Below are 27,589 nucleotides of genomic sequence, written 5' to 3'. Positions count from 1 at the left end.
TTCTATATTCTGTGACAACAAAAGTTACACTCCCTTTCACATATATAAGGAGCCCCCTGCAAACTCAACATAAAATGGCGCCACTTGCAACATGTAAAGGGATTGACAGACCTTATCTTCTAACCAAATTTTGTGACAATTGGTTCAGCCGTTTCCGAATAAATCGGGTGTGATAGGCAGACAGACATCGAACCGATTCTAATAAAGTTTTGTTTCACACAAACCCTTAAAACCGGAGGCACGTTGGGCCTTTTGACATCACTTATGGTCAGGAAAACAAGAATAATTTGAGTATTGGTTTTCGATGGGTTTATATGCAGCCCCAATTCGTATCAATTAAAATTGTAAATTATTTGAAATAGGCCTTTGAAGTGCAGTTGATGAAGTTCAAAATAGTTCTAAGAATTTCAATCTATGCATATCCCTTAACATCAGCTCCACGTTACGTTCTTGTAATTTATAATCCCTTTTGTAAATACATATGTTTTCCCTTGATCTGCAAGGGACTATCTGCTCATAGTATATTTTCTTATAAAGGTATAAGAAATTCAAATAAAAAAAATTAATTCACTTTCTATATCAAAAGCCCCATTGTGGGCATGGATCATTTGCGGCAATAATGCATGCCTAAGCTACTAAAATGATATAAATAGACGTACTATAGATTCGACTAGGTAATCGTCCCAATCCCCCGGTTGTGGATAAAATCCGGCTCAATAGGTTACGGTGGGTGGGTCACTTAATCCGTATGGATGAGAATGATCCCACCCGGAAAGTCTATAAGGGCAATATTTATGGTAGAAAAAGAAGACGAGGCAGACCCTGCCTAAGATGGAGCGATGGCGTAGGCCAGGACGCCAGACAGCTTTTGGGGATATCGAATTGGTGGACCTCGGCGCAAAACCGAGATGTCTGTAGTTCCTTATTAAGGCAGGCCTAGACCGGATACTGGTTGATGCGCCGTTGATGATGATGAATCGTCCCATTCACAAAACGCTCATATATGTAGTAACGGAACATGAGATGATATACGAGTAGATTCAAACTTACATTTCTAGTCAAATATTTTAATTTTTATTAATCGTAAACAACATTATTTATTTTATTTTTCAAGTAGTCGGAAGATAAATGTAGAATTCACTATAAACGTCGTGAATGGTGCTGCAACAGAATATTGTATTTTTGACTTCGTCCTCTGAGAAGCCTTTTTCTCCTGGATTAATTTGTCTCAATAATGAAAAATTGAGGTGCTGCTAAAAGTGAAAGTAATCTAACCAATTATCAATATTTAGGTAACAAAGCCACGGAATATGAAGGAATTTAATTTAGATTTGAAGATTTGGAAACAATCCGTCAAGTGATTGTAGCCTGAAATGTCAAAGAGGATTCTTATTAGTATTAGGTCAGTGAAATCAAAGAAATCCCAGATGTGTAGGATAACACATAAATTGGACGCCACAAACAAGGAAGGAGTAAAGTCAGTGTAACCTAGAATACAATAAATCTACCACAGTTGGGTGAAAACAAAGTTCAAAGGAAGTTGCCACTAAATCGCTTCACACATCACTTTCGGAGGACAATAATGGGGTTGGACCTAGTAAACGACAGCTATTCAGTTTATTTAATCAGGACTTACTTTTGAAATATCGGTAGTTCTCTACTGGTTGGCATAAGGGTGGAAATGTAGGTGTTTCGGATCGAGCACGAAGCATAACCTGTTAACAGCCAAATATGCATTTAATTATTTCTTCGGAATTTTAACCTAAAGAGAAAAAAACGGTTAGATTGTTTCGATAAATGGTCAAAATATTGTATTATCATGAATTCAAGATAGTGTTCCTAATGGCAGCATGCTCATCAATAGCGGTCACTATACCGCCACATTACCGTAACAGTGACGAAAAGACGATCAGTTGCATGTTGGTTGCGTGCAACGACAAAGTATGTCCCTGAATCAGATATTGTTGAATTATGCACTGTGAAGCGAATATAATCCTCTTGAGCCTCTTTGCTGACGCGTTCAGACTTTGTAATGTCTTTCGTTCCCTTCATAAGTGTCACTAGAATCAGATATTTTTAATTTAATAGATGAACGAAACGAAAAGAAAATATTCAATAGTTATGCATGAGCAGTCCAAATCCTGAAACAACCAAACTAGAATAGAATACCAGCTATCGTTTGTCCTCAATGAACAAAGATATATATATCTAAAAATCAGTTGAGGAGTTGTGCTGCGTCAAATAGTAAAAATCGTTAAAAAAGTTTATTACATTTTGGTTTTGGATCGCCTTGAACTCTAAATGAAATAGAAAACGGATCGTGGACAGCAATTTTCATTTCGTTCTCAGGCCTGGATAGAAACAGTGCTGGTTTTCCACCTTTGACAACCGGCGCAACAATGTGCACATTTGCGTTTGACTCGAGCCGACCGAAAGCGTTTGAAGCACGGCAAGTGTACGTGCCTGAATCCTCTTTCGTGGCCTTTTCAATGGCCAGAGTGAATACACCACGATCGACAAACGTGCGAACATTAGGTGCTGCCGGGAGCAGAGATTTATTCTTGAGCCATTGTACTTCTACGGGGCTAGGGGTCGGTCCGAATTCTGCTTGAAGAGCAAGAGTTCCACCGGCAGGTACCATGTGATCCCCAAGTATGTTAGTAAGGTGTGGCTTATTAGGATCACGATGGAAGAAACCATGAGCCTTTTCCAAAATAAAACGCTCTCGGCCTTTAAATTCTACCACATGTGACATTTTGTCGGTGCCAACAGCATTCTCTGCCTTACAGATGTACGCGCCGCTGTCTTTTTCAGTAGGGCTTCTAACAATCAGCTTGCAATAGCCGTCGCCCTGATCAAATTGCTGATATTTCTCATCGTTGGTAATCATGTCAGTGTCTTTCATCCAAGATATTTCTGGCCTTGGATTACCGCGAACTCTGCAGTCCAGCACTAATTGATCTTCGTTCAAAGAATAAGTGTCTGAAATTGGCAAAAAGATATTAAGTACCATATATAGATAGTGTAGTGCCTCTCCATACAGCCCCTACCTCTAGCATTTATTCAACTCAATAACAAAATTTTGCTCATTAACATGGTGAACATTTAACAAAAGGGTCCTTTTTAGCACACAGCAGTAAACAAATATCCTGTAGCGCAGAGGTAAGAGGGTGATGGATTCACATTGACAACAATACGACAGAAATGAAGTGATATGTGTGAAAATACCTTTGATGACTCGTGTGAACTGAGGTGTTTTAGGAAGGGCTTCAAATCCTTTATATACTTTCAAAATAGAACGGGAAACCGTTTCGCCGAAAGCATTTCTCGCTATGCAGCTATATTCGCCCGAATCTTCAGGGCATGTTGAAAAGATTTCAAAAGAGGCTAGTCCATTTTCCAAAATGGTTCGATACCGAGTACTTTTTGAGATTGGTTGATCATTTTTCATCCATTGAATGTCGAATTCGTCTCCAAGCACGTTACATGTCAGCTTTATAGACGAATTATCTGCCACAGACCTGTCTCGCAATGGGGTGCTAAATACTGGCTTTTTCTTCAAATTACGATAGCTCACTTCATCATAGAGTTTTTCTGAGCCATTCTGGTCGAGCTGTGCCTTGAAATCATTGTAATCGATTTTTAAGTAAATTTCATCGATATTTTCGTCATCCTGTGCTTGACAGGTAAAAGTTCCAAAATCCCCTTGGATAGGATTGGTGATAATCAACTTCTGAATTCCTCCTGGCTCTTCGCGTCGTCGGTAGCGATTGTTCAAAATGTCGGAACCATCTTTATACCATTCGACTTTGGGCCGGCCTCGTACTTTGCACTCGATTACCAATTCATTCCGCTTTGGATTCAGTTTTTCTGGGTGAATACTTACTATTTAGATAAAATCCCTTTACAGCTTAGTACAAAAAAGGTCTTAAGATGGAATAGTCGCAACATTTTTCATTTATTTTTAGGAAAAGTATCAAAATTTTAAAATTCTAAATGGAAAATTCCCACGAGTTGAAACTATTCCATCTTTTCACTTCAAAAAAGTAAGTAAAAGTTTAGCTACCTTGAAGGTCACTACAAAATGATTTAGGTCTGCTATCGTCATTTATCTCAGAGTATATTTTTAAATTTGAAATAGTTGTCACAGTATTTTTCGGACCTTGTGCAACACACGTGTACGTTCCAGCATCTGCTAACATTGCATTTCTTAATTCCATTGAAAGCTCCCCACCATCAGACGTAATTCTGTACCTAGGATCCCGAGGCAGTGGCTTACCATCCTTAAGCCACTCAAACGATGATGGTTCACCATCGATACTACAAATTAGTTTGGTATTCTTACCGTTTCCAATTGTTATGTTTTTCAACCCTTTTTTTAGGTTTAGACTACTCTTCGCATCCTCACCTATATTTTCACTAGGTGTTTCAGTTGAATCTGTCTTACTCTCCACATCAGTGGCTTTAATCAACTTTTTACGCCGGTTAGGGGTGATGTGATCTGATATGTTGACGGTCTTTTCAACTTTACTTGTTGTCGCAGAGCCTACGATGTGACAACTATATCGACCATCGTCGGTCTTTGTAGGATTCATAATAAACAACTGTTTAGTGCCGTCAAAATGCTTCAGACTTTTATATCTGCCTCCGATAAGTATAGCTTTATCATTATGATACCATTGCACATCTGTGTTTTCTCCGCCTGAACACTTACACTCGAGAAGCAGTTGATTAGAACCTGACTGAAATGAGTCTGGAGAAGGTGTTCATGTATGAAATGAGACATCTGACAGTGTGATTAACCCAAGAGATCATCGCGTAATCCATCAAATCAGTGGATTAATGTGTTAGGAATGAGAAAAGCTTATTGCACTTAATGAGACGTTAGTCTGAATACAGTAGTATACAAATATGAAATTAACTAAACAAACACATACCTGGACTTAACTTTGGTGAAAATGACAGACAATCGAATTACCAATTGCAAACAAATAAATTCGACTAGGACACATGGCGAACAGCAGTAAACTGGTTTTTACCTTTTATGCCTACAGTAAATACAGGTGCTACTTTATCCTCTTTCGCTTTTCGATAAACTGTAACTGTACACAAGGTCGATATTTCGTTTTCGCTATTTTTAGCAATCAACTTGTACTCGCCACTATCGTCGGGATTCAAATTGCTCAAAACAAGAGTCGCAAGACCATCTTGACAGGAAGATTTCGATTTGGGGCCATAAACAACCACTTGGTCGTTCTTGAACCAACGAACTTGAGGATCAGGCCCTCCGATAAACACAGTCATACGAAGAGAAGACCCTTCCGAGACAGTTCTATTGCTAAGAAAATTTCCAAAATAAAGACATCTTTTAGGGTCTGGAAGTGGTATAGCTGCCGAACGACGGCCTCCTCCTTCACCCGCTGCTTTCTTCTCCTTTGGAGCTTTCGTTTTTTTCTCATCTTTTTTCTCAGCCGGTTTGCTTGCTTCTGTCGCTTCTTCTTTTCGACCTACCTCACGGGAAGGGGAGGTGGGACGTATGTCTCTAGCTTGAAGCTGAACAACGTGTACTATTTCAGACTTAGAAACACGATTCTCCGCCTGACACACATACTTTCCACTGTCATAAGGTATAGGATCACTAATAACTAGCTCGCAAGTGCCATCTGCATGGTCTATTTGTTGATATTTATCACTCGGTTCTATCTTCACTCCGTCTTTGACCCAAGTGATGCTGGGTGTTGGTAATCCCCTCACATGGCAGTCAAGAACGAGTTCGTTGATTTTACCATGGTATGTATCTTTAATTGCTCGCGTGAAAGTAGGCGGAACATCTGCAGTGCCGGGATTGGCATACACTGTCAGCTTGCACTCGGAACTAGCCTCTCCATAATTGTTTTTCGCATAACATTGATACTGCCCAGAATCTGCTTGACTAGCACTGAGTAATTCTAATGTACATAGTCCTTCCCGGTAGTTCTGTCGCACTTTCGGTCCATATTGTACAGGTTGTTCGTTCTTTAGCCACCTCACTGCCGGTTGGGGTCCCTCCACGTAACAAGTCAATTTAACCTTGGAACCTTCGGCAACGACGCGGTCAGTTAAATTCGCTGAAAAGTAGATACCAACTTTCTTTTCACGTTTTTCTTCCTTGCTGGGCTTGCTATCGACTGTTGTAGTTTCAGGTGCTGATGGTTTACTTTTCGCTGCTTTCGGCTTGCCTTTGCCCTTTCCTTTATCCGCTTCTCCTTCATCAGCTTTTGCTTTGGGTTCAACACCATCTTGAATTATTTCTTTGCCCTTTTTCAACAGCTGAGGATCCGCATGAAAAACACCATGAATATTTTCAGCAATATGCGAATCCTTGCCTTCGAATAAAACGAAATGGCTAATCTCTGCTTTTCCAACCCTATTTTCCGCTTGACAGACATATTTGCCTGAATCTTTATTTGTTGGCTTGTCAATAATTAGTTCACAAGTTCCATCTTGAGAATTGACTATCTGGTATTTTTCACCGTTCTGCAATTCAACACCATCCTTGACCCAAGCAACAGTCGGAGCAGGCTCACCACGGACGTGTGATTCTAAAATTAACTCGTTCGTGTTTAAGTGATAAGTATCTGAAAGAAGAAAAGAAATCGAGAAATGTTATTAGGCCAATTACATAATGGCACCTTGGTGTTCTAAATTGATTGTCGTAACTATTTATAAATAGAACCGACCGACAATCTCTGGTTGCACTGAAACAACGATCGAGAACTTGAATGCAAATAGATATTGAAATCTGCATGGGGGCTTCAGTTCGGAAATAATTAAGATAGAAATAAGATATTAAGAGCCTTTTAAATGAACAGTTGTATCAATGCAAGTATATTTTTAACAATGCCTGGATTTATTCTTCCAAACTGAGCAAGTCCTTTTCGAAAACTGACTTCCATGAATTACCCTTATTCTATCAAATATAATTGATAACCAGAAATTACCTTTGAGGGCTCGTGTGAACATTGGTTCCAAGTCAGCGCTGACTTTCGCTTCATAAATATGAAGAAGTGCTTGTGAGGATACTTCGTTTGCTGAATTCCGAGCTACGACAGTATACACTCCCGAGTCTCCAAGTTGGGCATTTGAGATTTCCAAAATTGCCAAACCCTCTCTGGATAAGTTTCGAATTCGTGGTCCATACGGTACATTGTTATCATCCTTTAGCCATTTAATTTGAGGATCGGGTCCAACAATGACGGCCGATAATTTAACCTTTGAGCCTTCAGCTAAGTAGCGATTGCTCAAGAATGCCGCAAAATATATTTTATTTTTGGGGGAAACTTCGGGGCTGTCGTGTCTGCGCCGTCCACCTTCTCCTGCTGATTCAGGTTTCTTCTTTTGTCCTTTGACCGGAGGTTTTCCTGGTTGTTCAGAACCACCTGCGCCCTTTTTCACTTTTGATTCTTTCTCATCAGGAACACCCATGCTTCCGCTTGAACGTCTAGACGACGGGAGTGCTTCAACTAATACTGAATGTTTTGTCTTTTGCAAGCCGAGTTTATTTTCGGCCACACAACTATATTTTCCGTTATCTTTCGGTGATGGTTTGTTAATTATCAACTCGCAAACACCATCTAAATGTTCAATCTGTTGAATTCGCCCATCGTTTTCAATTGGCAGATCGTCTTTCAGCCATGAAATTTTTGGCCGTGGATTGCCTCGAACCTTTGTATCGATCACCAAGTCGTTTTCAGATGAATGGTAAATATCTAGAAAATAAATCAAAGGAAATTGTTTTTAAATTTAGAAATCAGGTTTTGATGTTGGCACTAGGTCTCTATCCCAAGACATACCTCTCATTGGAAGAACAAACATCGGCGCTTGCTCGTCACCTTCAGATTGTGCGCTGTAAACTTTCAAATAGCATGACGTCTCGATTTCACTGTACTCATTCTTCGCTATACATTTATATACACCTGAATTCTCTGATGTAACTTCCGTTAATTCAATGCTAGCTACATTTTCAGAAGACAAATTCCGAATTTTAGGTCCCCATACCAACGGTCCGTCGTCCTTCATCCATCTTACGTTCGGATTTGGTCCTATGATGTTGCACGCCAACTTCACCTTGGCTTTCTCCAGTGCAATTCTATCCCTCAGCTGAGAAGCGAATTTCAGTTTATTTTTCGTTGCGACAGGTTCCTCCACCGATGAACGTATACGCCTTTCACCCCCTTCGCCTCCTCGCTTTTTGTCATACTCTTGTTTCGATTTCATCGCTTCTTCCATGGCCCGACGAGCTTGTTCCTCTTTTTCTTTTTGTATCTCACCATGGGCATGGAATACGCCATGGACGTGGTACTTCCTCTCTTTCACAAACTCTACATTATGAGCCACCTCCACTTCGCCACTGTCGTTTGTAGCCTTACAAATGTATTTGCCACTGTCTTTACTCGAAGGTCGATAGATCATCAGTTTGCATACACCATGAGCTTCCTCCAGCATTGTATATTTGAAGTTAGATGTAAGCTCAACTGCATCTCTGATCCATGAGATGCGTGGCCGAGGAATACCGGTGACGTGACATTCAATCGTGAGTTCATCATCATGAAGATGGTAAAAATCTGAAATGAGACATATTTAACGACCTATAGGTAATGTTCCACTACCGAGTGAGAATTTTCAAAAGTAGTAGAAATATTTTAACAATTCTCCCTCGATTGTGGGAATATGCAGTATTACGTAGCATATACGGAGTTTAAGAAACCTACCTCTGATTAAACTGAATGATGGAGGCCTGGGTTCATCCTTGTAAACTTCATAAATCGTAACGATGCAAGAGGAAGTAACTTCGTCATTGTGATTGGAGATTGTACATGCGTATTCACCAGAGTCGGCAGTTGTGCAGTTAACTATTTCCAGCGAAAGTATATTATTATTGTTATTGATGCGATGACGCGCATCACGTTCTACTTGTTTTCCGTCTTTGAACCATTTAACAGACAAATCCGGTCCATCAACAGCGCATGCTAGGCGGACATTGTGTTCAACTTCTGAGGCCCTATCAGTAAGGAAATTGATAAAGGATGGCAAACGAGCTGCTTCGCGGTGCTTTTGCCAGTCGGCATCACGCTCCTTCTCGCTCCTCGCTTTAATTTCGCTTGCTTTTCGCATTCTGAGCATGAACTCTTGTCCTTCTTCTTCTGCAATTTTCTGCCAGCGAGCTTCTTCTTCAGGGTCAACACGAACGTAGCTGTTTGCTGACGAACCACTACCTCGTCTACTGTCTTCGACTTTCATTTGCGACTCTGGTCGACTAATGGATTCTACGATGGATTCATCACGTTCAGTTTCCTCCATAGCTGTGCTTCCTTCTCCGGCTTCCTCGTCTTCACTCTCATCTTCGTCTTCGTCACTGCCGCCTTCCTCCTCCTCATCTTCCTCGTCGTCTCCAAGGCGCGATCTATCGTCGTCATCCCCAAGGCGCGACCGGTCTTCATCATCACCCTGGCGCGACTGGTCTTCATCATCCCCCTGGCGCGACCGATCCTCACTATCCCCTTGGCGCGACCGTTTCTCTGCTTCCCGGGCAGCTTTTTCCTCCGCTTCGCGACGTAAACGTTCTTCCTCCTGAGCCTTTCTTAATGCCTCCTGCGCCGCACGAAGGTTTTCTTCAGCTTCCTTTTCAGCTTTCAATCGTTTCTGTCTTTCTTCATAGGTTTCTCGTTTTGGCTTCTCTTGTTCTTTCTTCTTCGCCTCTTCTGCCGCCTTTGCAGCTTCTTTCGCTTGTTGTTCCATTTGTTGGACAAGTTTGCTTTTGGTTTTCTTTGGAGGAGGCTTTGCTTTCTGCTTTGGTGGTGGTGGTGTGGGTGCTTTGGCCGATTGTTCAAACATCTTCTTGCTCATTTTCGGACCGCCTCCTATTTCCAACTTTAATGATAACTTTGGAGAAGGTGACCTTTCCCTCTCTTTTTTGTCTTGCTTCTTCTCAGGCTTTTTCTCAGGCTTCTTCTCGGGCTTTTTCTTCTGTTTAGGTTCCTTGTCTTTCTTCTTTTTCTTTTTCTTCTTTTCTTGGTCTTCTTCTTTTTCTTCTTCTTCAGTATATTCGGATTCTTCGTACTCTTCAACTACATAAATTACTTCGACATTGGAAACATCCATTACTGCTGCCCGATCAATAACTGATAAGTCAGTAGTTATGTATCGTGCGGGCTCCACTTCAGGCTCGGTTATGTCCATAATTAAGGCCTTGTCGAAAACCGCTTTATTACAATCGAGCTGCGTTTTGATACTCGTTCCAAGCTCGAAGGGTGTCTTTTCACGCGATTCACGTTTCAGGAAAGGCGTGATACTCCGCCAGGTTGAAGGAGTGGCACTTCGACGTTCCATGTACAGTGTAAATGGAGTTCGACTTCTCCCGCGCACTGGAGTCATGCTGCGACCGCGAATGCTTCCGGGCGTTGGTGACTTTATTCGACGCCTTTTTCCAGTAGGCACTTGCAGTGTGTCTCTGTCCTGGGAGGGTCTCTCCTCTGGACCTGGTGAAGGTTGCGTTTCTCCAGCTGGCTGCGGGTCTCCATCCGTTTCGACCATTTCAACGTTTTCGATAAAATTTTCTTTGGATTTACTTCGAATTAACTGTCGTTCGACTGCCTTCTGGCAAGATAAATCTGCGACTGATTAAACCGTGCGATTATTCAATAAAGCTTTCTATTATTGGTCAGCAATCAGCGATCATCCCTTGATCCCCGATCGGAACTCAAATTTAATCTCATTTACCTCGGTTGCCAAGTTTTTTCTTAAATCTAATCTAATTTAAATGTACGAATTACTACATCGATAATCGATAGGTCGAATAGCGATTTGTCTCGTCAACTCATTGTTATTTTTAGCTTTCGACGGAAATAGCATTCTTAAAAAATCACACTACTTACCTTTTTGCCGTATTATCTTTACTTACGTGTCTATGCTTCACGTCCCGAACCGAATAAACAAAGTCTTGCAAAATTTCTGACTAAATTGCTAATCATTTTTCAAGTCATGTGCATCAAGCGAAATTTGTTCATTACGAAATCTCAAAATGATGATCACGTGGGTTTTCCAATCTAAAGTGAGTCGAGATCACATCTCAGCCGTACGCCAAAAACAATTTTAGGATCAAAACAGCGAGTGTGTGATTTTTTTATGAGAATACCAAGAAGTGGTTTCGAAATGTGACCAGGACTCAGAAACAAGAAATTTATAAATACCTCGTATGCCTGTCGTGAAAACAGGTTTTGTTACTAACATCTCGAGTTCAGCAGGATCAAATACTGATATTCTGCAGTCCGTTGCAATGAAGTCCTTGTTATAAGACACTACACACTTATAATCGCCGGAGTCGTCAATTGTCGCTTTTTTAATTTCCAAACTCAACAGGCCATCTTTATCCTGAATATAGTAGTTTTCAGAGACTCCGGAAATCCGTTCTCCGTTTTTATACCAATCAACAGAAGTGTAGTTCCCCAATGTGTTACATGTTAGTTTGGCTGGAGATCCAAGACTGATGGTTTGATTTATGAGAGACACGTTGAAAGTTGGGTGAAGATTGTGGACTCGCTGGAGTTTGGAAGGTATAGATATCACATCTGCACTGCTGGGTTCATCAGATATCCGAGGTTCTTCGTTCTCTGCACTTGATCTTTTATCTGATTTGCTCTTCAAATCTTCGGACTTTCTTCTGTCGGTGAGATTACTTTCGGTAGTATTGTCAGTGGCCTTCTGTCCTTTTGCTTTCTTTCCATCTGATTTACTTGCCTTCACCGTTGATATGTGCACATCGCCATGGCTTGTTTCAATTTCTTTTCCTTGCTTTTCTGAAGTTTTTCCTGCCTCTGATCGCGTTGCAGATTTGGTCTCATCTACAGTTCCGATATTTTTCTTTTTGAGCTTTTTATCTTTCACTGGCATCGCTTCTGGTTCCTTTACTGCTGGTTCCATCATTTCTTGGGACCGTTGCGTATCTGTTATTCCAATTGTTTGGTCTGGCTCCACCGCTTCAAGTGTTTCTGTGCTGCCTTCTAGAATGTTTCTTTTATCCTCCTGCATCTCCCCATCTGTGCCTTTAATGATTTTCGACTTATCAGATGCCATTTCGCCAGTATCTTTAGTTACAACATCAGAAGACTCAAAATGTTGCTGTTTGGTTTCTTGTAAATCAACTTTTCCTAATTCATGTTTTTCCGTAATTTTGTTTGCTTTAGCTTTTTTGCGCTTACCTTCTTTTGGTTTTTCAGATATTTCTAGGTTTTCAGATATTTCCTTTCTGAATTGATCTGTTTTGTCTGTAGTAACATTAACAGCTTGATTTGTGTTTTCTTCATCTTTCACAGCTTCCGTGCATTTATCGTCATCCTTTTTTAAATGCACCGCGGTTTTTTCTGCTAGCGATTCCTTCCTATCCGAATACTTCTGCTTTTCTTCTCCACTGATCTCCTCCACTCCATTAATCTTATTAATTTTTTTCTTTCTTTCAACTTCATTGCTCTTCAATACTTTACTCGCTTCAGTTCCAGAGTCTTCAAGTTCAATGTTTGTGACCTCTGCATCCTTTTCCGTCTGTTGTGTTACTTCAGTGATTTTGCCTGACTTAGACTTAGCCTTAGGAGTTATTTTCTTAGATTCCTTTGCCTGATCAGTAGGAGCAATCTCTACTTTATTTTTATCAACTTTTGAAATTTCTACGACGTCCGTTCCAATACTCTTGATGGAATCTACGTGTTTTTGCTCACTATTTTCTTTAGCTACTTCAGATACTTTTCCTGCCTGAGTTATAGTTTTCTCTCGATGCAATTCTTTAACTTCCTTGGGTTGGTCAGAAGGACCAATCTCAAATTGCTCTTTTTCAATTTTTGGAACTTCTGCAACATTTGGTTTTAGAACTTCTGCGCTTTTGTTACTCTTGGGGGCAAGCGTTCCCTTTTCATCGATACACTCTTTAGTTAGATGTGAAACGTCCACCTCAGGTATGAAATCATCGCGTTTCAATTCCTTAACTTCCTTCGATTGATCAGAAGGAGCGATTTCTAATTTCTCTTTCTCACCTCTCGAAACTTTTGTAACTTCGGTTGTTGGTGCTACTGCACTTTTGATGCCTTTGACAGTATCCATTTCCCTTTGCTTAGTACCTTGGGCTTCTTCTACTTGAAGCATGCTTTTATCAGGTGTCGATTCCATAGCTTTTTTCGGATGATCAGAAGCAACAATCTGCTTTTCAGTTTTTGACAATTCTCCTAAGTTCGATTGGGGTGCTTCTACGTTTCCAATGACAACGGCAGCAACAGATTTCGTTTGCTCGATACTTTCCCTCGTTTTTTCAGACACTTCACCTATCTGGGGTTCATCTTTTTTAAGTTTTAATGCCTCAATTTGCTCCGATTGATCAGAAGAAACAATTTCCTTCGGCTCATCCAAATGAACAATCTCTGATTTCTCTTTACTGATTTTTGAAACTCCTGAGGTATCCGGCTTCGGTGTTTCCGTCGTTTCAATTTTCCTGCTGTTATCCATTTCTTTTTGTTGTTTATTTTCTGCAGATGCTTCAGTAACTTCAGCTGCCTGAATTTCAGCCTTTTTAGCTTTCAACTCCTTAGATCCCTTCCGTTTCTTAGAAATTTTCGTCGCCTTCGCTTTCGGTTTTTCTACGCCACCCATATCTTCAGGAGAAACAGCTATCTCTTGCTCGATATTTTCTTTAGTTAATTTGGAAATTTCGGCTACGTCAGGTGTACCTTCATCAGGTTTTAGCTCCTTAATTTCCTTCTCTAATTTCTCCTTCTCAATTTTTGAAAGTGCCGCGACTTCTGTCTGAATCTTAGTCTTCTCATCTTTCAGCTCTTTAGCTTCCTTCGGTTGTTCAGCCAAAACGATGTCCAATTTATCTTTTTTAGCTTTTGAAATTTCTGCGACTTCCGATTTCGATGTTTCTGTGCTTCCGATACCCTTATGAGAAACTATTTCCTTTTGCTCGATATTTTCTTTAGTTACTTTCGAAATTTCGCCTATCTGAGGCACGGTTTCTTCAAGTTTCAATTCCTTTACTTCCTTGGACTGATCAGGAGAGGTAATCTCTAATTTCTCTTCTTCAACTTTTGAAAGTGTAGCAACTTCCGCTTCCGGTATCTTCGCGGTTTCAATACTCTTAGGCACAATCGTTTCCTTTTGCTCGATAGATCCTGGAGTTACTTCGGAGACTTCGCCCACCTGAGGTGTAATTTCATTAGGTTTCATTGTTTTAGCCTCCTTTGGTTCATCCAAATGAACGACCTCTAATTGCTCTTTTTCAATTTTTGAAATTTCTGCGAGTTCCGCTTTCGGTGTTTCTGTGCTTCCGATAGCCTTTGGAGAAACTATTTCTTTTTGCTCGATATTTTCTTTAGTTACTTCCGAAATTTCGCCTATCTGAGGCATGGTTTCTTCAAGTTTCAATTCCTTTACTTCCTTGGACTGATCAGGAGACGCAATCTCTAATTTCTCTTCTTCAACTTTTGAAAGTGTAGCAACTTCCGCTTCCAGTACCTTCGCGGTTTCAATACTCTTAGGCACAACCATTTCCTTTTGCTCGATAGATCCTGTGGTTACGTCGGAGGCTTCGCCTACTTGAGGTGTGACTTCATCAGGTTTCATTGTTTTAGCCTCCTTTGGTTCATCCAAATGAACGACCTCTAATTGCTCTTTTTCAATTCTTGAAATTTCTGCGAGTTCCGCTTTCGATGTTTCTGTGCTTCCGATAGCCTTTGGAGAAACTATTTCTTTTTGCTCGATATTTTTTTTAGTTACTTCCGAAATTTCGCCTATCTGAGGCATGGTTTCTTCAAGTTTCAATTCCTTTACTTCCTTGGACTGATCAGGAGACGCAATCTCTAATTTCTCTTCTTCAACTTTTGAAAGTGTAGCAACTTCCGCTTCCGGTACCTTCGTGGTTTCAATACTCTTAGGCACAACCATTTCCTTTTGCTCGATAGATCCTGGAGTTACTTCGGAGACTTCGCCCACCTGAGGTGCAATTTCATTACGTTTCATTGTTTTAGTCTCCTTTGGTTCATCCAAATGAACGACCTCTAATTGCTCTTTTTCAATTTTTGAAATTTCTGCGAGTTCCGCTTTCGGTGTTTCTGTGCTTCCGATAGCCTTTGGAGAAACTATTTCTTTTTGCTCGATATTTTCTTTAGTTACTTCAGAAATTTCGCCTATCTGAGGCACGGTTTCTTCAAGTTTCAATTCCTTTACTTCTTTGGACTGATCAGGAGAGGCAATCTCTAATTTCTCTTCTTCAACTTTTGAAAGTGTAGCAACTTCCGCTTCCAGTACCTTCGCGGTTTCAATACTCTTAGGCACAACCATTTCCTTTTGCTCGATAGATCCTGTGGTTACTTCGGAGGCTTCGCCTACTTGAGGTGTGACTTCATCAGGTTTCATTGTTTTAGCCTCCTTTGGTTCATCCAAATGAACGACCTCTAATTGCTCTTTTTCAATTTTTGAAATTTCTGCGAGTTCCGCTTTCGGTGTTTCTGTGCTTCCGATAGCCTTTGGAGAAACTATTCCTTTTTCCTCGATATTTTCTTTAGTTACTTCCGAAATTTCGCCTATCTGAGGCACGGTTTCTTCAAGTTTCAATTCCTTTACTTCTTTGGACTGATCAGGAGAGGCAATCTCTAATTTCTCTTCTTCAACTTTTGAAAGTGTAGCAACTTCCGCTTCCGGTACCTTCGCGGTTTCAATACTCGTAGGCACAACCATTTCCTTTTGATCGATAGATCCTGGAGTTACTTCGGAGACTTCGCCCACCTGAGGTGCAATTTCATTAGGTTTCATTGTTTTAGCCTCCTTTGGTTCATCCAAATGAACGACTTCTAATTGCTCTTTTTCAATTTTTGAAATCTCTGCGAGTTCCGGCTTCGGCGTTTCTGTGCTTCCGATAGCCTTTGGAGAAACTATTTCTTTTTGCTCGATATTTTCTTTAGTTATTTCCGAAATTTCGCCTATCTGAGGCACGGTTTCTTCAAGTTTCAATTCCTTTACTTCTTTGGACTGATCAGGAGAGGCAATCTCTAATTTCTCTTCTTCAACTTTTGAAAGTGTAGCAACTTCCGCTTCCGGTATCTTCGCGGTTTCAATACTCTTAGGCACAATCGTTTCCTTTTGCTCGATAGATCCTGGAGTTACTTCGGAGACTTCGCCCACCTGAGGTGCAATTTCATTAGGTTTCATTGTTTTAGCCTCCTTTGGTTCATCCAAATGAACAACCTCTAATTGCTCTTTTTCAATTTTTGAAATTTCTGCGAGTTCCGCTTTCGATGTTTCTGTGCTTCCGATAGCCTTTGGAGAAACTATTTCTTTTTGCTCGATATTTTCTTTAGTTACTTCCGAAATTTCGCCTATCTGAGGCACGGTTTCTTCAAGTTTCAATTCCTTTACTTCTTTGGACCGATCAGGAGACGCAATCTCTAATTTCTCTTCTTCAACTTTTGAAAGTGTAGCAACTTCCTCTTCCGGAACCTTCGCGGTTTCAATACTCTTAGGCAAAACCATTTCCTTTTGCTCGATAGATCCTGTGGTTACTTCGGAGGCTTCGCCTACTTGAGGTGTGATTTCATCAGGTTGCATTGTTTTAGCCTCCTTTGGTTCATCCAAATGAACAACCTCTAATTGTTCTTTTTCAATTTTTGAAATTTCTGCGAGTTCCGCTTTCGGTGTTTCTGTGCTTTCGATAACCTTTGGAGAAACTATTTCTTTTTGCTCGATATTTTCTTTAGTTACTTCTGAAATTTCACCTATCTGAGGCACGGTTTCTGCAAGTTTCAATTCCTTTACTTCCTTGGACTGATCAGGAGACGCAATCTCTAATTTCTCTTCTTCAACTTTTGAAAGTGTAGCAACTTCCGCTTCCGGTACCTTCGCGGTTTCAATACTCGTAGGCACAACCATTTCCTTTTGCTCGATAGATCCTGGAGTTACTTCGGAGACTTCACCCACCTGAGGTGCAATTTCATTAGGTTTCATTGTTTTAGCCTCCTTTGGTTCATCCAAATGAACAACCTCTAATTGCTCTTTTTCAATTTTTGAAATTTCCGCGAGTTCCGCTTTCAGTGTTTCTGTGCTTCCGATAGCCTTTGGAGAAACTGTTTCTTTTTGCTCGATATTTTCTTTAGTTACTTCCGAAATTTCGCCTATCTGAGGCATGGTTTCTTCAAGTTTCAATTCCTTTACTTCTTTGGACTGATCAGGAGAGGCAATCTCTAATTTCTCTTCTTCAACTTTTGAAAGTGTAGCAACTTCCGCTTCCGGTACCTTCGCGGTTTCAATACTCTTAGGCACAACCATTTCCTTTTGGTCGATAGATCCTGTGGTTACTTCGGAGGCTTCGCCTACTTGAGGTGTGATTTCATCAGGTTTCATTGTTTTAGTCTCCTTTGGTTCATCCAAATGAACAACCTCTAATTGCTCTTTTTCAATTTTTGAAATTTCTGCGAGTTCCGCTTTCAGTGTTTCTGTGCTTCCGATAGCCTTTGGAGAAACTGTTTCTTTTTGCTCGATATTTTCCTTAGTTACTTCCGAAATTTCGCCTATCTGAGGCATGGTTTCTTCAAGTTTCAATTCCTTTACTTCTTTGGACTGATCAGGAGAGGCAATCTCTAATTTCTCTTCTTCAACTTTTGAAAGTTTAGCAACTTCCGCTTCCGGTACCTTCGCGGTTTCAATACTCTTAGGCACAACCATTTCCTTTTGCTCGATAGATCCTGGAGTTACTTCGGAGACTTCGCCCACCTGAGGTGCAATTTCATTAGGTTTCATTGTTTTAGCCTCCTTTGGTTCATCCAAATGAACAACCTCTAATTGCTCTTTTTCAATTTTTGAAATTTCTGCGAGTTCCGCTTTCAGTGTTTCTGTGCTTCCGATAGCCTTTGGAGAAACTGTTTCTTTTTGCTCGATATTTTCTTTAGTTACTTCCGAAATTTCGCCTATCTGAGGCATGGTTTCTTCAAGTTTCAATTCCTTTACTTCTTTGGACTGATCAGGAGAGGCAATCTCTAATTTCTCTTCTTCAACTTTTGAAAGTTTAGCAACTTCCGCTTCTGGTACCTTCGCGGTTTCAATACTCTTAGGCACAACCATTTCCTTTTGGTCGATAGATCCTGGAGTTACTTCGGAGAGTTCGCCCACCTGAGGTGTGATTTCATCAGGTTTCACTGTTTTAGTCTCCTTTGGTTCATCCAAATGAACAACCTCTAATTGCTCTTTTTCAATTTTTGAAATTTCTGCGAGTTCCGCTTTCGGTGTTTCTGTGCTTCCGATAGCCTTTGGAGAAACTATTTCTTTTTGCTCGATATTTTCCTTAGTTACTTTCGAAATTTCACCTATCTGAGGCATGGTTTCTTCAAGTTTCAATTCCTTTACTTCTTTGGACTGATCAGGAGAGGCAATCTCTAATTTCTCTTCTTCAACTTTTGAAAGTTTAGCAACTTCCGCTTCTGGTACCTTCGCGGTTTCAATACTCTTAGGCACAACCATTTCCTTTTGGTCGATAGATCCTGGAGTTACTTCGGAGAGTTCGCCCACCTGAGGTGTGATTTCATTAGGTTTCATTGTTTTAGCCCCCTTTGGTTCATCCAAATGAACAACCTCTAATTGCTCTTTTTCAATTTTTGAAATCTCTGCGAGTTCCGGCTTCGGCGTTTCTGTGCTTCCGATAGCCTGTGGAGAAACTATTTCTTTTTGCTCGATATTTTCTTTAGTTACTTCCGAAGTTTCGCCTATCTGAGGCACGGTTTCTGCAAGTTTCAATTCCTTTACTTCCTTGGACTGATCAGGAGAGGCAATCTCTAATTTCTCTTCCTCAACTTTTGAAAGTGTGGCAACTTCCGCTTCCGGTACCTTCGCGGTTTCAATACTCTTAGGCACAACCATTTCCTTTTGGTCGATAGATCCTGGAGTTACTTCGGAGAGTTCGCCCACCTGAGGTGTGATTTCATCAGGTTTCACTGTTTTAGTCTCCTTTGGTTCATCCAAATGAACAACCTCTAATTGCTCTTTTTCAATTTTTGAAATTTCTGCGAGTTCCGCTTTCGGTGTTTCTGTGCTTCCGATAGCCTTTGGAGAAACTATTTCTTTTTGCTCGATATTTTCCTTAGTTACTTTCGAAATTTCACCTATCTGAGGCATGGTTTCTTCAAGTTTCAACTCCTTAACTTCCATGGACTGAGCAGGAGAGGCCACCTCCAATTTCGCTTCTTCAACTTTTGAGACGGTAGCGACTTCCGCTTTCGGTACTTCTGTGTTTTCAATACTCTTAGGGGTGACAGTTTTCTTTTGCTCGACAGATCCTGTGGTTACTTCGGAGACTTCGCCTGCCTGGAGTGTAATTTGATCAGGTTTCAGTGTCTTAACTTCCCTTGCTTTATCCAAATCAATAACCTCTAATTTGTCCTTTTCAATTTGAGAAAGTTCTGCGACATCCGATTTTGGCTTTTCTGCAGTTCCAATTGTCTTTGTTATATCCACTCGCATTTCTTCTCCACTTTCTGTATTTACTTCAGTTATTTCACTTCCTTGAATCTCAGACTGTTTAGTTTTCAACTCTTTAGCTTGTTTCGGTTGCGCAGAGGGAACGGTGTTCAATTCCTCTTGTTCAATTTTTGAAGTTTCCGCCACATCCGCTTTCGGAATTTCTATGCTACCCATATCCTTGGAAGGACCCATTTCCTTTTGCTCGATATTTTCTTTGGGTATTTCGGAAATGTCGCCTATCTGAGGTGTAGTTTCTTCAAGTTTCAGGTCTTTAACTTCCTTCGACTGATCAGAAGGAACAATGTCTAACTTTTCTTTTTCACTTTTTGAAAGTGAAGTGGCTTTGGTTTTCGGTGCTTCTGCGCTTCCAATACTCGTGGTGGTGATCGCTTCATTCTTATTTGAAACTGTATTCTCCTGCTCCATACTGGATTTTGTTATTTCAGTAATGTCGTCTGGTTCGCCTTTCGCCTTTTCACCTTTCATATCCTTGGCTACCTTCAACTCAGCCGAGAGATTCATACCTAGTTTCTCCATTTCAGTTTTCGAATCTTCTACGGTGTCCACTCTCTGCTTTTCTGCGTCTGCCATTGTTTCGGCGCCGTCTTCTTTTTGGTGAATACTTTGTTTAGCCACTTTGGAAATTTCAACTGGAGTGGTATCTGCGACTGCATGTGCCTTTGATTCAACTATCTTCATTGCTTGTATCTCCATAAATTGCTCATCCGATTGTTTTTCTAATTTTTCCGTATTTGAAGTTTCTTCAAGGGATACCTGAGCAGGTTTCATATTCTCTTCATCGAGACTTGGGCCTTGTATATCAGCAGCTCGATTTGCAACACTTTCGGTGTTTGTTTCATCGACAGAAATTGGTTTTTCAGTACGTTCAATATTATCCGAAGGAATGGCATCTTCTGTGCGCAATGATTGCTGCAAAACTTCAAGAATTGGTACGATGTCTGCTAACATATTAACTTCAGCTGGTAGTAAGTCACTTAAATCATTTTTGCTCAGTATAGTACTTTCTATTCTTTCTAGTTGCTTCTTAAGAACATCTATATTTTCGCCATACTTCCTCAAATACATTTCACACTCTGCTTCGGTACCTGTAGTTAGTTTCTGCTGAATCTCTTCGAGGCAAAGTTTTGCTTCCTTAACTGGAGCTACGAGTTCGGCAATTTCAAGGTCCGTTAGTATAGGAGTCACCATAATTTTTGTAATCGCCAATATGAATTTTTCGAATGGGAATGCCAGGAGCTCTACCTTTTTCAGTAAGTCAATTCGATCAATATTTGCATCGTGGTTTTCAATGAAGTTGCAAGTACCAACTAAGCAGTTTTGGACCTCAACAATAGGTTCTCTTAATTTGAGTGGTACATTTTCTCGTAGATCATCCAGTGCTCGGAATGGCTCCAGCAAGCAAGTGGTGAATCGGATCAGTTGGCAGGAATTTCGGGGAATGCTTTCCTCCTCAATTTTATTCAACCCATTCAAACCAGATAATAAATTACATAATGGTGTTACTAACTGTGCCCAATGATTTGTCTTTTCATTGTTAGAGATCTCTTCCACAATTAGTATTAATGCTGAAACTTTTTCTGCGCTTTGGCCTATTATATTCTCAGTTAACTTTTCTCTACCTATTGGACAGTTCCTCATCAGGTCGTCGAGCATTAGTTCCACATCTTGTAATGGTTTCTCTAGCATATCGAATATATCAGTTCTTTCAGATAGATTATCATAAGTGTGTACCAAGCATTCTTTAAGTTTGAATAGAGTACGTAACACTTTTTCAGTAGATTCCTGAGTATCATTTGTATCTAAATCTGCTTTCAATGATAATAAAGAATCTTTAAGTTCTATTATGGAATCCTGAATTGGACTTAGAATATTAGACACCTCCTGTGACCCGCACTGTAAAGACTCTATTTGAGCCGAACACTCAGCCAAAGATCTTAAACCTTCATCCACTTGCTCCTCCACTATTTCTTGCAGTCCCGCTTGTTGAAGTTTGACCATTATATTATCAAGTAAGCTAGAGTTTACGCTCAGAAGCACAGATAAAAGATTGAAAAACTGAGGACAGTTATCCTTTAGGTGTTGAAGAGTTTTGTCGTCCAATTCACCAGCAACATTGCGCATCGAACATAGTCGTTGGAGAATTTGTATATAATGTTGAGTTGGCTTTTTGTCTCTCAATATATTGTATAGTTCTGTTAGAGATGAAACAAAACTGTCAGGTTTACTAACGTTACACTTTTCACTCATATCTCTCAGCGCAGATAATTCATCTGATTCGTAAATACTTTTAATCAATGGAGATAGTGTTTTTTCAATAGTTTCCTGAATGCTCCTCATGTCAACCTTTTCGAGGGTTTCAATTATTTTCTGCGTTTCTGGATTTAGCTTCATAATTTCCATTCTCAGCGTCCCTTCCGATTCTGTATTCTCTATTTTCAAATCGGCATCTTCTAACCTAGTTGTGCCTTGAGGTACCATTGTCGCAACGTCCATCCCTACTTCAATATCAGCTCCAGTACATTCGATATTTTGTAATATTTTTTGTGGAAAAATGTCCTTATTCAATTCTACCTCTATCGATGATTTTTCTCTACCCTCCAAAGTATTGATGTCCTTCTCCGCGGCAGCTTCAGACCTTTCTTCTACCAGCATTTGCAACTGCTCATTTCCAGAACACTTTTCCGTTGTTTGATTGTGTTCAGTTGTTACTATTGGCCCCTGCTCCCCATCTGCAGTGTCCAGTTCGTCCTTTTTCAATAGCTCGTGTTGGGCTATTAAAAGTTCCTCACTTTGTGGTTGTTCCATAATTTCAGCAATTTCCTTTAATGGTTTAGAGATAAGTTCGATTTCTTGCAACAATTCCGCTTTACTTATTTCACTTTCTGCCGACTCAACGAACGTGTTCACGCTCAATAACAGATTTTGCACTTCTAAGACAGGTTTAAGTAGTTCATTAGAAATGCTTTCGCTAATACCATCGAATACCCGAAACGTGTCCATCAACTTTGCCTGGATCCTTACTATCCGCCCTGAATTCTTTGGCAGCTGCTCATCCTCCACCTCATTCAGGCTTAATAGTGCGTCGTTAAGGCAACTTAATGTGCCTGCCAGTGGTTCCAAACAAGGCAATTTTCTCTCCGAATCACATACTTTCATTACAGCTACAAAGTTATTTAAATTTTCCGAAATATTCTTAAGAATTTGCTCCGCGAATAACCGTTCTACTTTTGGAATTTTTTGGCTGATATCAGTGAGGGTTTCTTCAACAGTTTTCAAAGGGTCGGAGAGAATTTCAACCAATTCATTTTTATTCGAGAGTTCATCATACGTGTGAACCAGGACTTCTCGGAAGGAAAACAGTGCCTTAGCTAATTCTTTATTTATATCTACCTGTGCACCTGGATCTGGTGATACTGATGAAAAAAGCTTTTTAAGATTTTGTATTTCCTTAGATAGATCAATGATCACCGCACGAGCTTCACCAGACATTTGAAGAGGTGAGGCCAATTTAACCAAACAGGCGTCAAGAAGATTTACACATTCGTTGAGAGCCACTTCTCCTATTGGTTTCTCGGCAAGGACTTCCTTTTTCACGGCAACCTTCCTTTCACTTTCTTCTCCACATACAGCTAGTGTTTTAAGGGCAGAAATGTCTTCTTGAGTTGAAAGCTCCAAGGCGTTTTCCAGCGTATCAACTTTCAACTTTTCAACATATTCTAAGATCTGGAAAACAGGAGTCGCCCGTTCACGTAGAATCGAGAATGAGGAATAGTTATCATAAGCAATATCTTGCAATTTTTCTATTGCTTCTCGCAGCGAAAGCAAGGGTCTTGCAAGCTTTTCAAGGTCTTTTATAGATTCATCCTTGCTGTAAGTGATGCTCTCCAAGGGAGATAAATGTTGCTGATGTTGTACGTTGATAACATCCTGGATTTCTGTAAGAGGTGTCACTATAGCGCGAAGCTCTTTTCGTCCTTCCTCTTCTATCAAACTTTCCACAGTATCTAAAGCATGAGTTTCTTGAATGGCCAACACGAAAGATTGCAAATCATTTACTATTCCCACTTGTTCGGTTGCCACAATTTCACTTGGAACTTTGCTTGTCTGTTCCATCACAAGATTTTGAATAACCTCGATACTTTGGCGAACCTCCATTAAGGGCGTAGCAATTTTTTCAATGAATTTGAGTTCATTAGAGCTACTTATAGACTCAGCATTTTCCATACCAATTTCCTGTTGAATTTGGACGATGCAGGAATTGAGATCGTTCAAGCGATGTGCGATAGTTTCAAGTGAAGACAAATCTTGTTGTGAGGACACTGATACTATGGGCTCCTGAATATCAGTACTATGAATAACGGCAATATGCTGTTCTAATCTGTGAACTTTGTCGATGGCAATTTGAAGATCATTGGCATGACTGAGCGGAATAATGTTAGCTATCGATTCCATTGCTTCAATTTGAGACACGCCTGCCAAATGTTGCTTCAATTCTTCTAATAGAATTTGCGCTCGAGTTTTTTTCTGCAAGGGTGAGTCCAAGCTTTCTGCTAAAGAGCTTCCCATAGCCGAGATATCTTCCATAGTAGAAATATCTTCGGATTGGGTTGCTATTTTGTGAACTACTTCCTCTAGGCATGACTCTAACTCAGTTAAAGGAGATGCTAATTTCGTTGTGCCTTTATTGTTTTCAACGCAATCCTTAATTTCCCGGAGGGACTCGGAAACACTTTTCAGGGCTGGTGTATTGTCCTTAAGAGTTGCTTCCCTGTATGGTTGGGTAATCATTTGTAATGATTCAATTGCATTGCGTATAGGTCTGGAAGCATTTTGTAGAAGATCTACATTGCCAACGAGTTCTTCTTCTCGTGAAGTACTCAATACGGCGATATTTTTGATTTTTGATAAGCAGTTCTGTGCCTTGTTTAAATTGGTGAGAACATTTTCAGGGTATGATTGTTGGATCACATTTTCTTGTATGCCAGCAATACATGTTTGCAGTTCTTCTAAAGTTATTGCTATTCGATTTATGTTTCTTTGAAGTTCAGGCAGAGTTAAAGTTTCGTGTAGAGATTGGGCAGGCTCTTCAATTTCTTCGGCATATTTTGATTGGCTCAAAATTTCTTGGTGAAGTAATTCTGCTTCCAACAATTCTATATCTCTTTCAAGATTTCTAACGGATTTTTGAACGTGTCTAAGAGAGCTCACTTTTGCATCGTTGGAATTCTGACCAATTAACATTAAGATATCCTCACTGATCTTCGTTCGGTCATGAAGATTATGTAGGGGTTCCACAAGATACCTCAATGATCCCGACGAAGACCTCGCTTCAGTCTGACGGAGACTATAGTTTAAGTCATCGATTGGGGATTTCAAATTTTGCAAGATAGCCAAACTATACTTATCAAGTGGTTTGTTCAAAATTTCCCCTACAACTTTTGACACGTCGTCTACTAAAGTATTAAGTTTAGAATGAAGTTGAGCATCAATTCGTGGAGCTAAATTAACAGCATTGGATCTAAAATTCAAAACAGCTTGAGCTATGGATTGAGTAAGTCGGTCAGTGTCTGCAGGTTGATCGACTTCCACATCTGGAACAATTTGCCCGCTTTGAATATCTTGAGCAAGTTGGGCTAAACCACTCTGAATTTCTTGTATTGGTAACACCATAGAGTCAATCATACTACTATTTACGATGGGGTTGGTTTCGCTTGTTGATTGTTGTACAATCGCTTCCAAGCACTTACGTAACTCAAACAATGGAGGCGTTACAATATCTAAAATGCCGATATTGACTTTTTGTTCCAGGGAATCTTGCCCAACTTGATTAATTGCAGTGTTCTCCAGTTTTGTCATTTCCGCTTCAAGATTTTCTAGTGGGTCACTAAGTTTCGCAAAAACAGTCTTCTGTAGCTCCTGTGTGGGTTCTTGGTTAATATTTTCAGTTGAATGAACGTTGGTGCTAACTTCTTCAAGGGCCTCATGCATTTTAGTAACAAGACCGAATATATTCTTCAGCGCATTTCCTTCAGGTGGAAGTTCAGCTGACCTGATTGCTTCATACGGAAGTGGTTGCGGTGTAGTTTGTAACTTGGCGATACTCTCGGTGAAATGTTTCGTTGTCTCTAAAGCCGATGCTTCTTGTATAAGCAGTTGAGATTTGATTGTATCTTGTGTAATTTGGATGCCTTGTTTCATATCTTCAACTATAAAAATGAATTCATTCTTCAAACGAGAACCAATAAATTGGTTTGCAATTTGCTCAACGTTCTCTAAAGCTTCTATGAATTTACCACCACAACTATCGATAATACAAACACTAGTTCTTTGTATCAAGGTGCGTCCTCCTTCATCCATTTCCACACATTTTTCAATTACTTGCAGGTTGCGATGTAACACTTTTAAATCTTCTTCCAAAGTTTCGAACAGAAGGTCAAGGGGAATTTCACCAGAATAAACTTTCATTTTACTTTGAATTTGACGGATGGGTTCAAGAAGATTAGCAATAATATTGATACTATTTTCAGCAGAAAATGCTGACATCATCATTGCAGATTGCGCTATCACTTCTCCTTCAATTGCAGTCAAATTTTTCTCAATCGTTGACAGTTCTTTCGCGATTGGAACTAAGGCTTCCAAGTTGCTTTTTATCAACCGATTATCTTTAATAGGTTCAAGCGACCGCGATAATTTTAAACCGTCCCCTGCTTCACCGGATATATCTTGCAATGCTACTAATGATTCATGCGTCTTGGAACACTCGGAATCTGTTCCCTTTTTGGCTTTTTTTCGTTTAGGTGCAATAGGATCTTCTCTAAAGACCTTATTCTCTGCAATGTCCACAGCTGATTCTTCGGCGCTAATTTTCCTTTCTTCGGCATTATGGCTGGATAAATTTATAGATTCTTGGGCACTGGCGAATGTCGGTAAATCAGTTTCAGTACCATCATCATCTGATTGCGATTTCAAATCAGAAGGTTTCGAATGTGATAAACTGTAAAATTCCTCCTGATCATTCACCGATTTTCTCCGTTTTCGGTCGTGTGATTTCATTTCCTCAACCATATCAGCTTCTTTTCCGGAAGCAAAACTATCTCTGCCTGAAGACAACTGATGAACTGTTACTTCGTTTATAGAAATATCTTCCATCCCCGCTTCAGTCCTCATATCCTCTTCATGCATAAAATAATCGGGGGCAATATCGATAACAACAGCTTCCATCAGAAGATTTCCAGATTGACTTGTTTCTTTAACAAATCTCAAAGGTGGCAATTCCACTACGTTATGCTCCGTTACATGTTCAGAGATTTGATCGGCGTACATTTCAACAATTTGCAATGCTTCTTCCTCAGTTAAGTCAGGAGTCTCGTAGAGCGAAACTGAGACTTCTTTCCCGTCGAACGAAAACGATACATCACCTTTCTCTTCCAAAGTTATGTCTCCTACCGGTGTATCGTACATTTGCGAAGTTCTCTCTTCCTGGATAGTCGATAGTGATAAATTCCGTTGGAGTTCTTCGCCAAAGCCTTCTTGATTTTGATTTTTATAAGCATCTTCAAAACCAAGCAGAGATGCCGAACTGGCCACGATTCCCATACAATTTCGAGCTTCGCACGTGTAGGTTCCTAAGCAACAAGTACCGTCTTGACCCGAAATTATGCGATGTATATCTCCAGGCTTCAATTCAACACCATCTTTATACCACTTTAGAACAGGTTGTGGAACACCAATGACTTTGCACTCTAAATTCACAGCTCCTTCTTCAGTTAAAACGGCTCTCAGGCATTCCAAAAATCTTGGCTTCTTGTAATGACGTGGTATTTGTAGCTTAAGGAAGCACGATGTCACACTGGTCCCAAAGTCATTCGATGCGGTGCACTTCCACTCGGCTTGATCCACAAATTCTGCTCGATTTATTGTCAAAGTACAAGTTCCGTCTTCACTTTTCTGGATGTTATATTTTTCATTCGATTCGATTGGTAGCTCATCTCGGAACCAAGTTAGGAGTGGAGCAGGTGTAGCTTTCACTAGCATTAAAGTATTG

General features: G+C 40.2%; 2 protein-coding genes across 2 annotated transcripts in view; both read right to left on the bottom strand.

Annotated features, from left to right (window-relative positions):
- Positions 1-1,046: 1,046 nt before the first annotated feature.
- LOC119661514 (titin-like) lies at positions 1,047-16,498 on the bottom strand. Its single transcript, XM_038070890.1, has 9 exons — positions 11,229-16,498; positions 8,751-10,655; positions 7,833-8,603; positions 6,981-7,748; positions 5,040-6,617; positions 2,272-2,982; positions 1,888-2,060; positions 1,637-1,762; positions 1,047-1,368 (listed from the first exon to the last, which is right to left on the bottom strand). Exons 1-8 carry the CDS (start codon positions 16,225-16,227, stop codon positions 1,742-1,744), a joined length of 10,926 nt encoding a protein of 3,641 aa, XP_037926818.1. The 5' UTR covers positions 16,228-16,498; the 3' UTR covers positions 1,047-1,368; positions 1,637-1,741.
- A 2-nt stretch (positions 16,499-16,500) lies between these two features.
- Positions 16,501-27,589, bottom strand: part of LOC119661503 — a gene marked incomplete at its 3' end in the record, with an annotated part of 47,582 nt that continues 36,493 nt past the window's right edge. The window contains exon 8 of the mRNA XM_038070870.1: positions 16,501-27,572. Coding sequence (XP_037926798.1) covers positions 16,501-27,572 — 11,072 coding nt within the window. The remainder of the gene's footprint in view (positions 27,573-27,589) is intronic.

The sequence above is a fragment of the Hermetia illucens genome, chromosome 1 (genome assembly GCF_905115235.1).
Source record: "Hermetia illucens chromosome 1, iHerIll2.2.curated.20191125, whole genome shotgun sequence".
Lineage (NCBI taxonomy): Eukaryota > Metazoa > Arthropoda > Insecta > Diptera > Stratiomyidae > Hermetia > Hermetia illucens.
This window is presented reverse-complemented; position numbering and strand designations above follow the sequence as displayed.

Excerpts from the sequence above, each read along its gene's own strand:
- LOC119661514 (XM_038070890.1), bottom strand. The coding sequence starts at position 16,227 with ATGAAACCTAATGAAATTGCACCTCAGGTGGGCGAAGTCTCCGAAGTA. Across the intron at positions 6,618-6,980 it reads GTTCACACGAGCCCTCAAAG|ATACTTATCACTTAAACACG; the intron begins GTAATTTCTGGT and ends TTCTTCTTTCAG. Across the intron at positions 1,763-1,887 it reads GTCTTTTCGTCACTGTTACG|GTTAAAATTCCGAAGAAATA; the intron begins GTAATGTGGCGG and ends TTTTCTCTTTAG.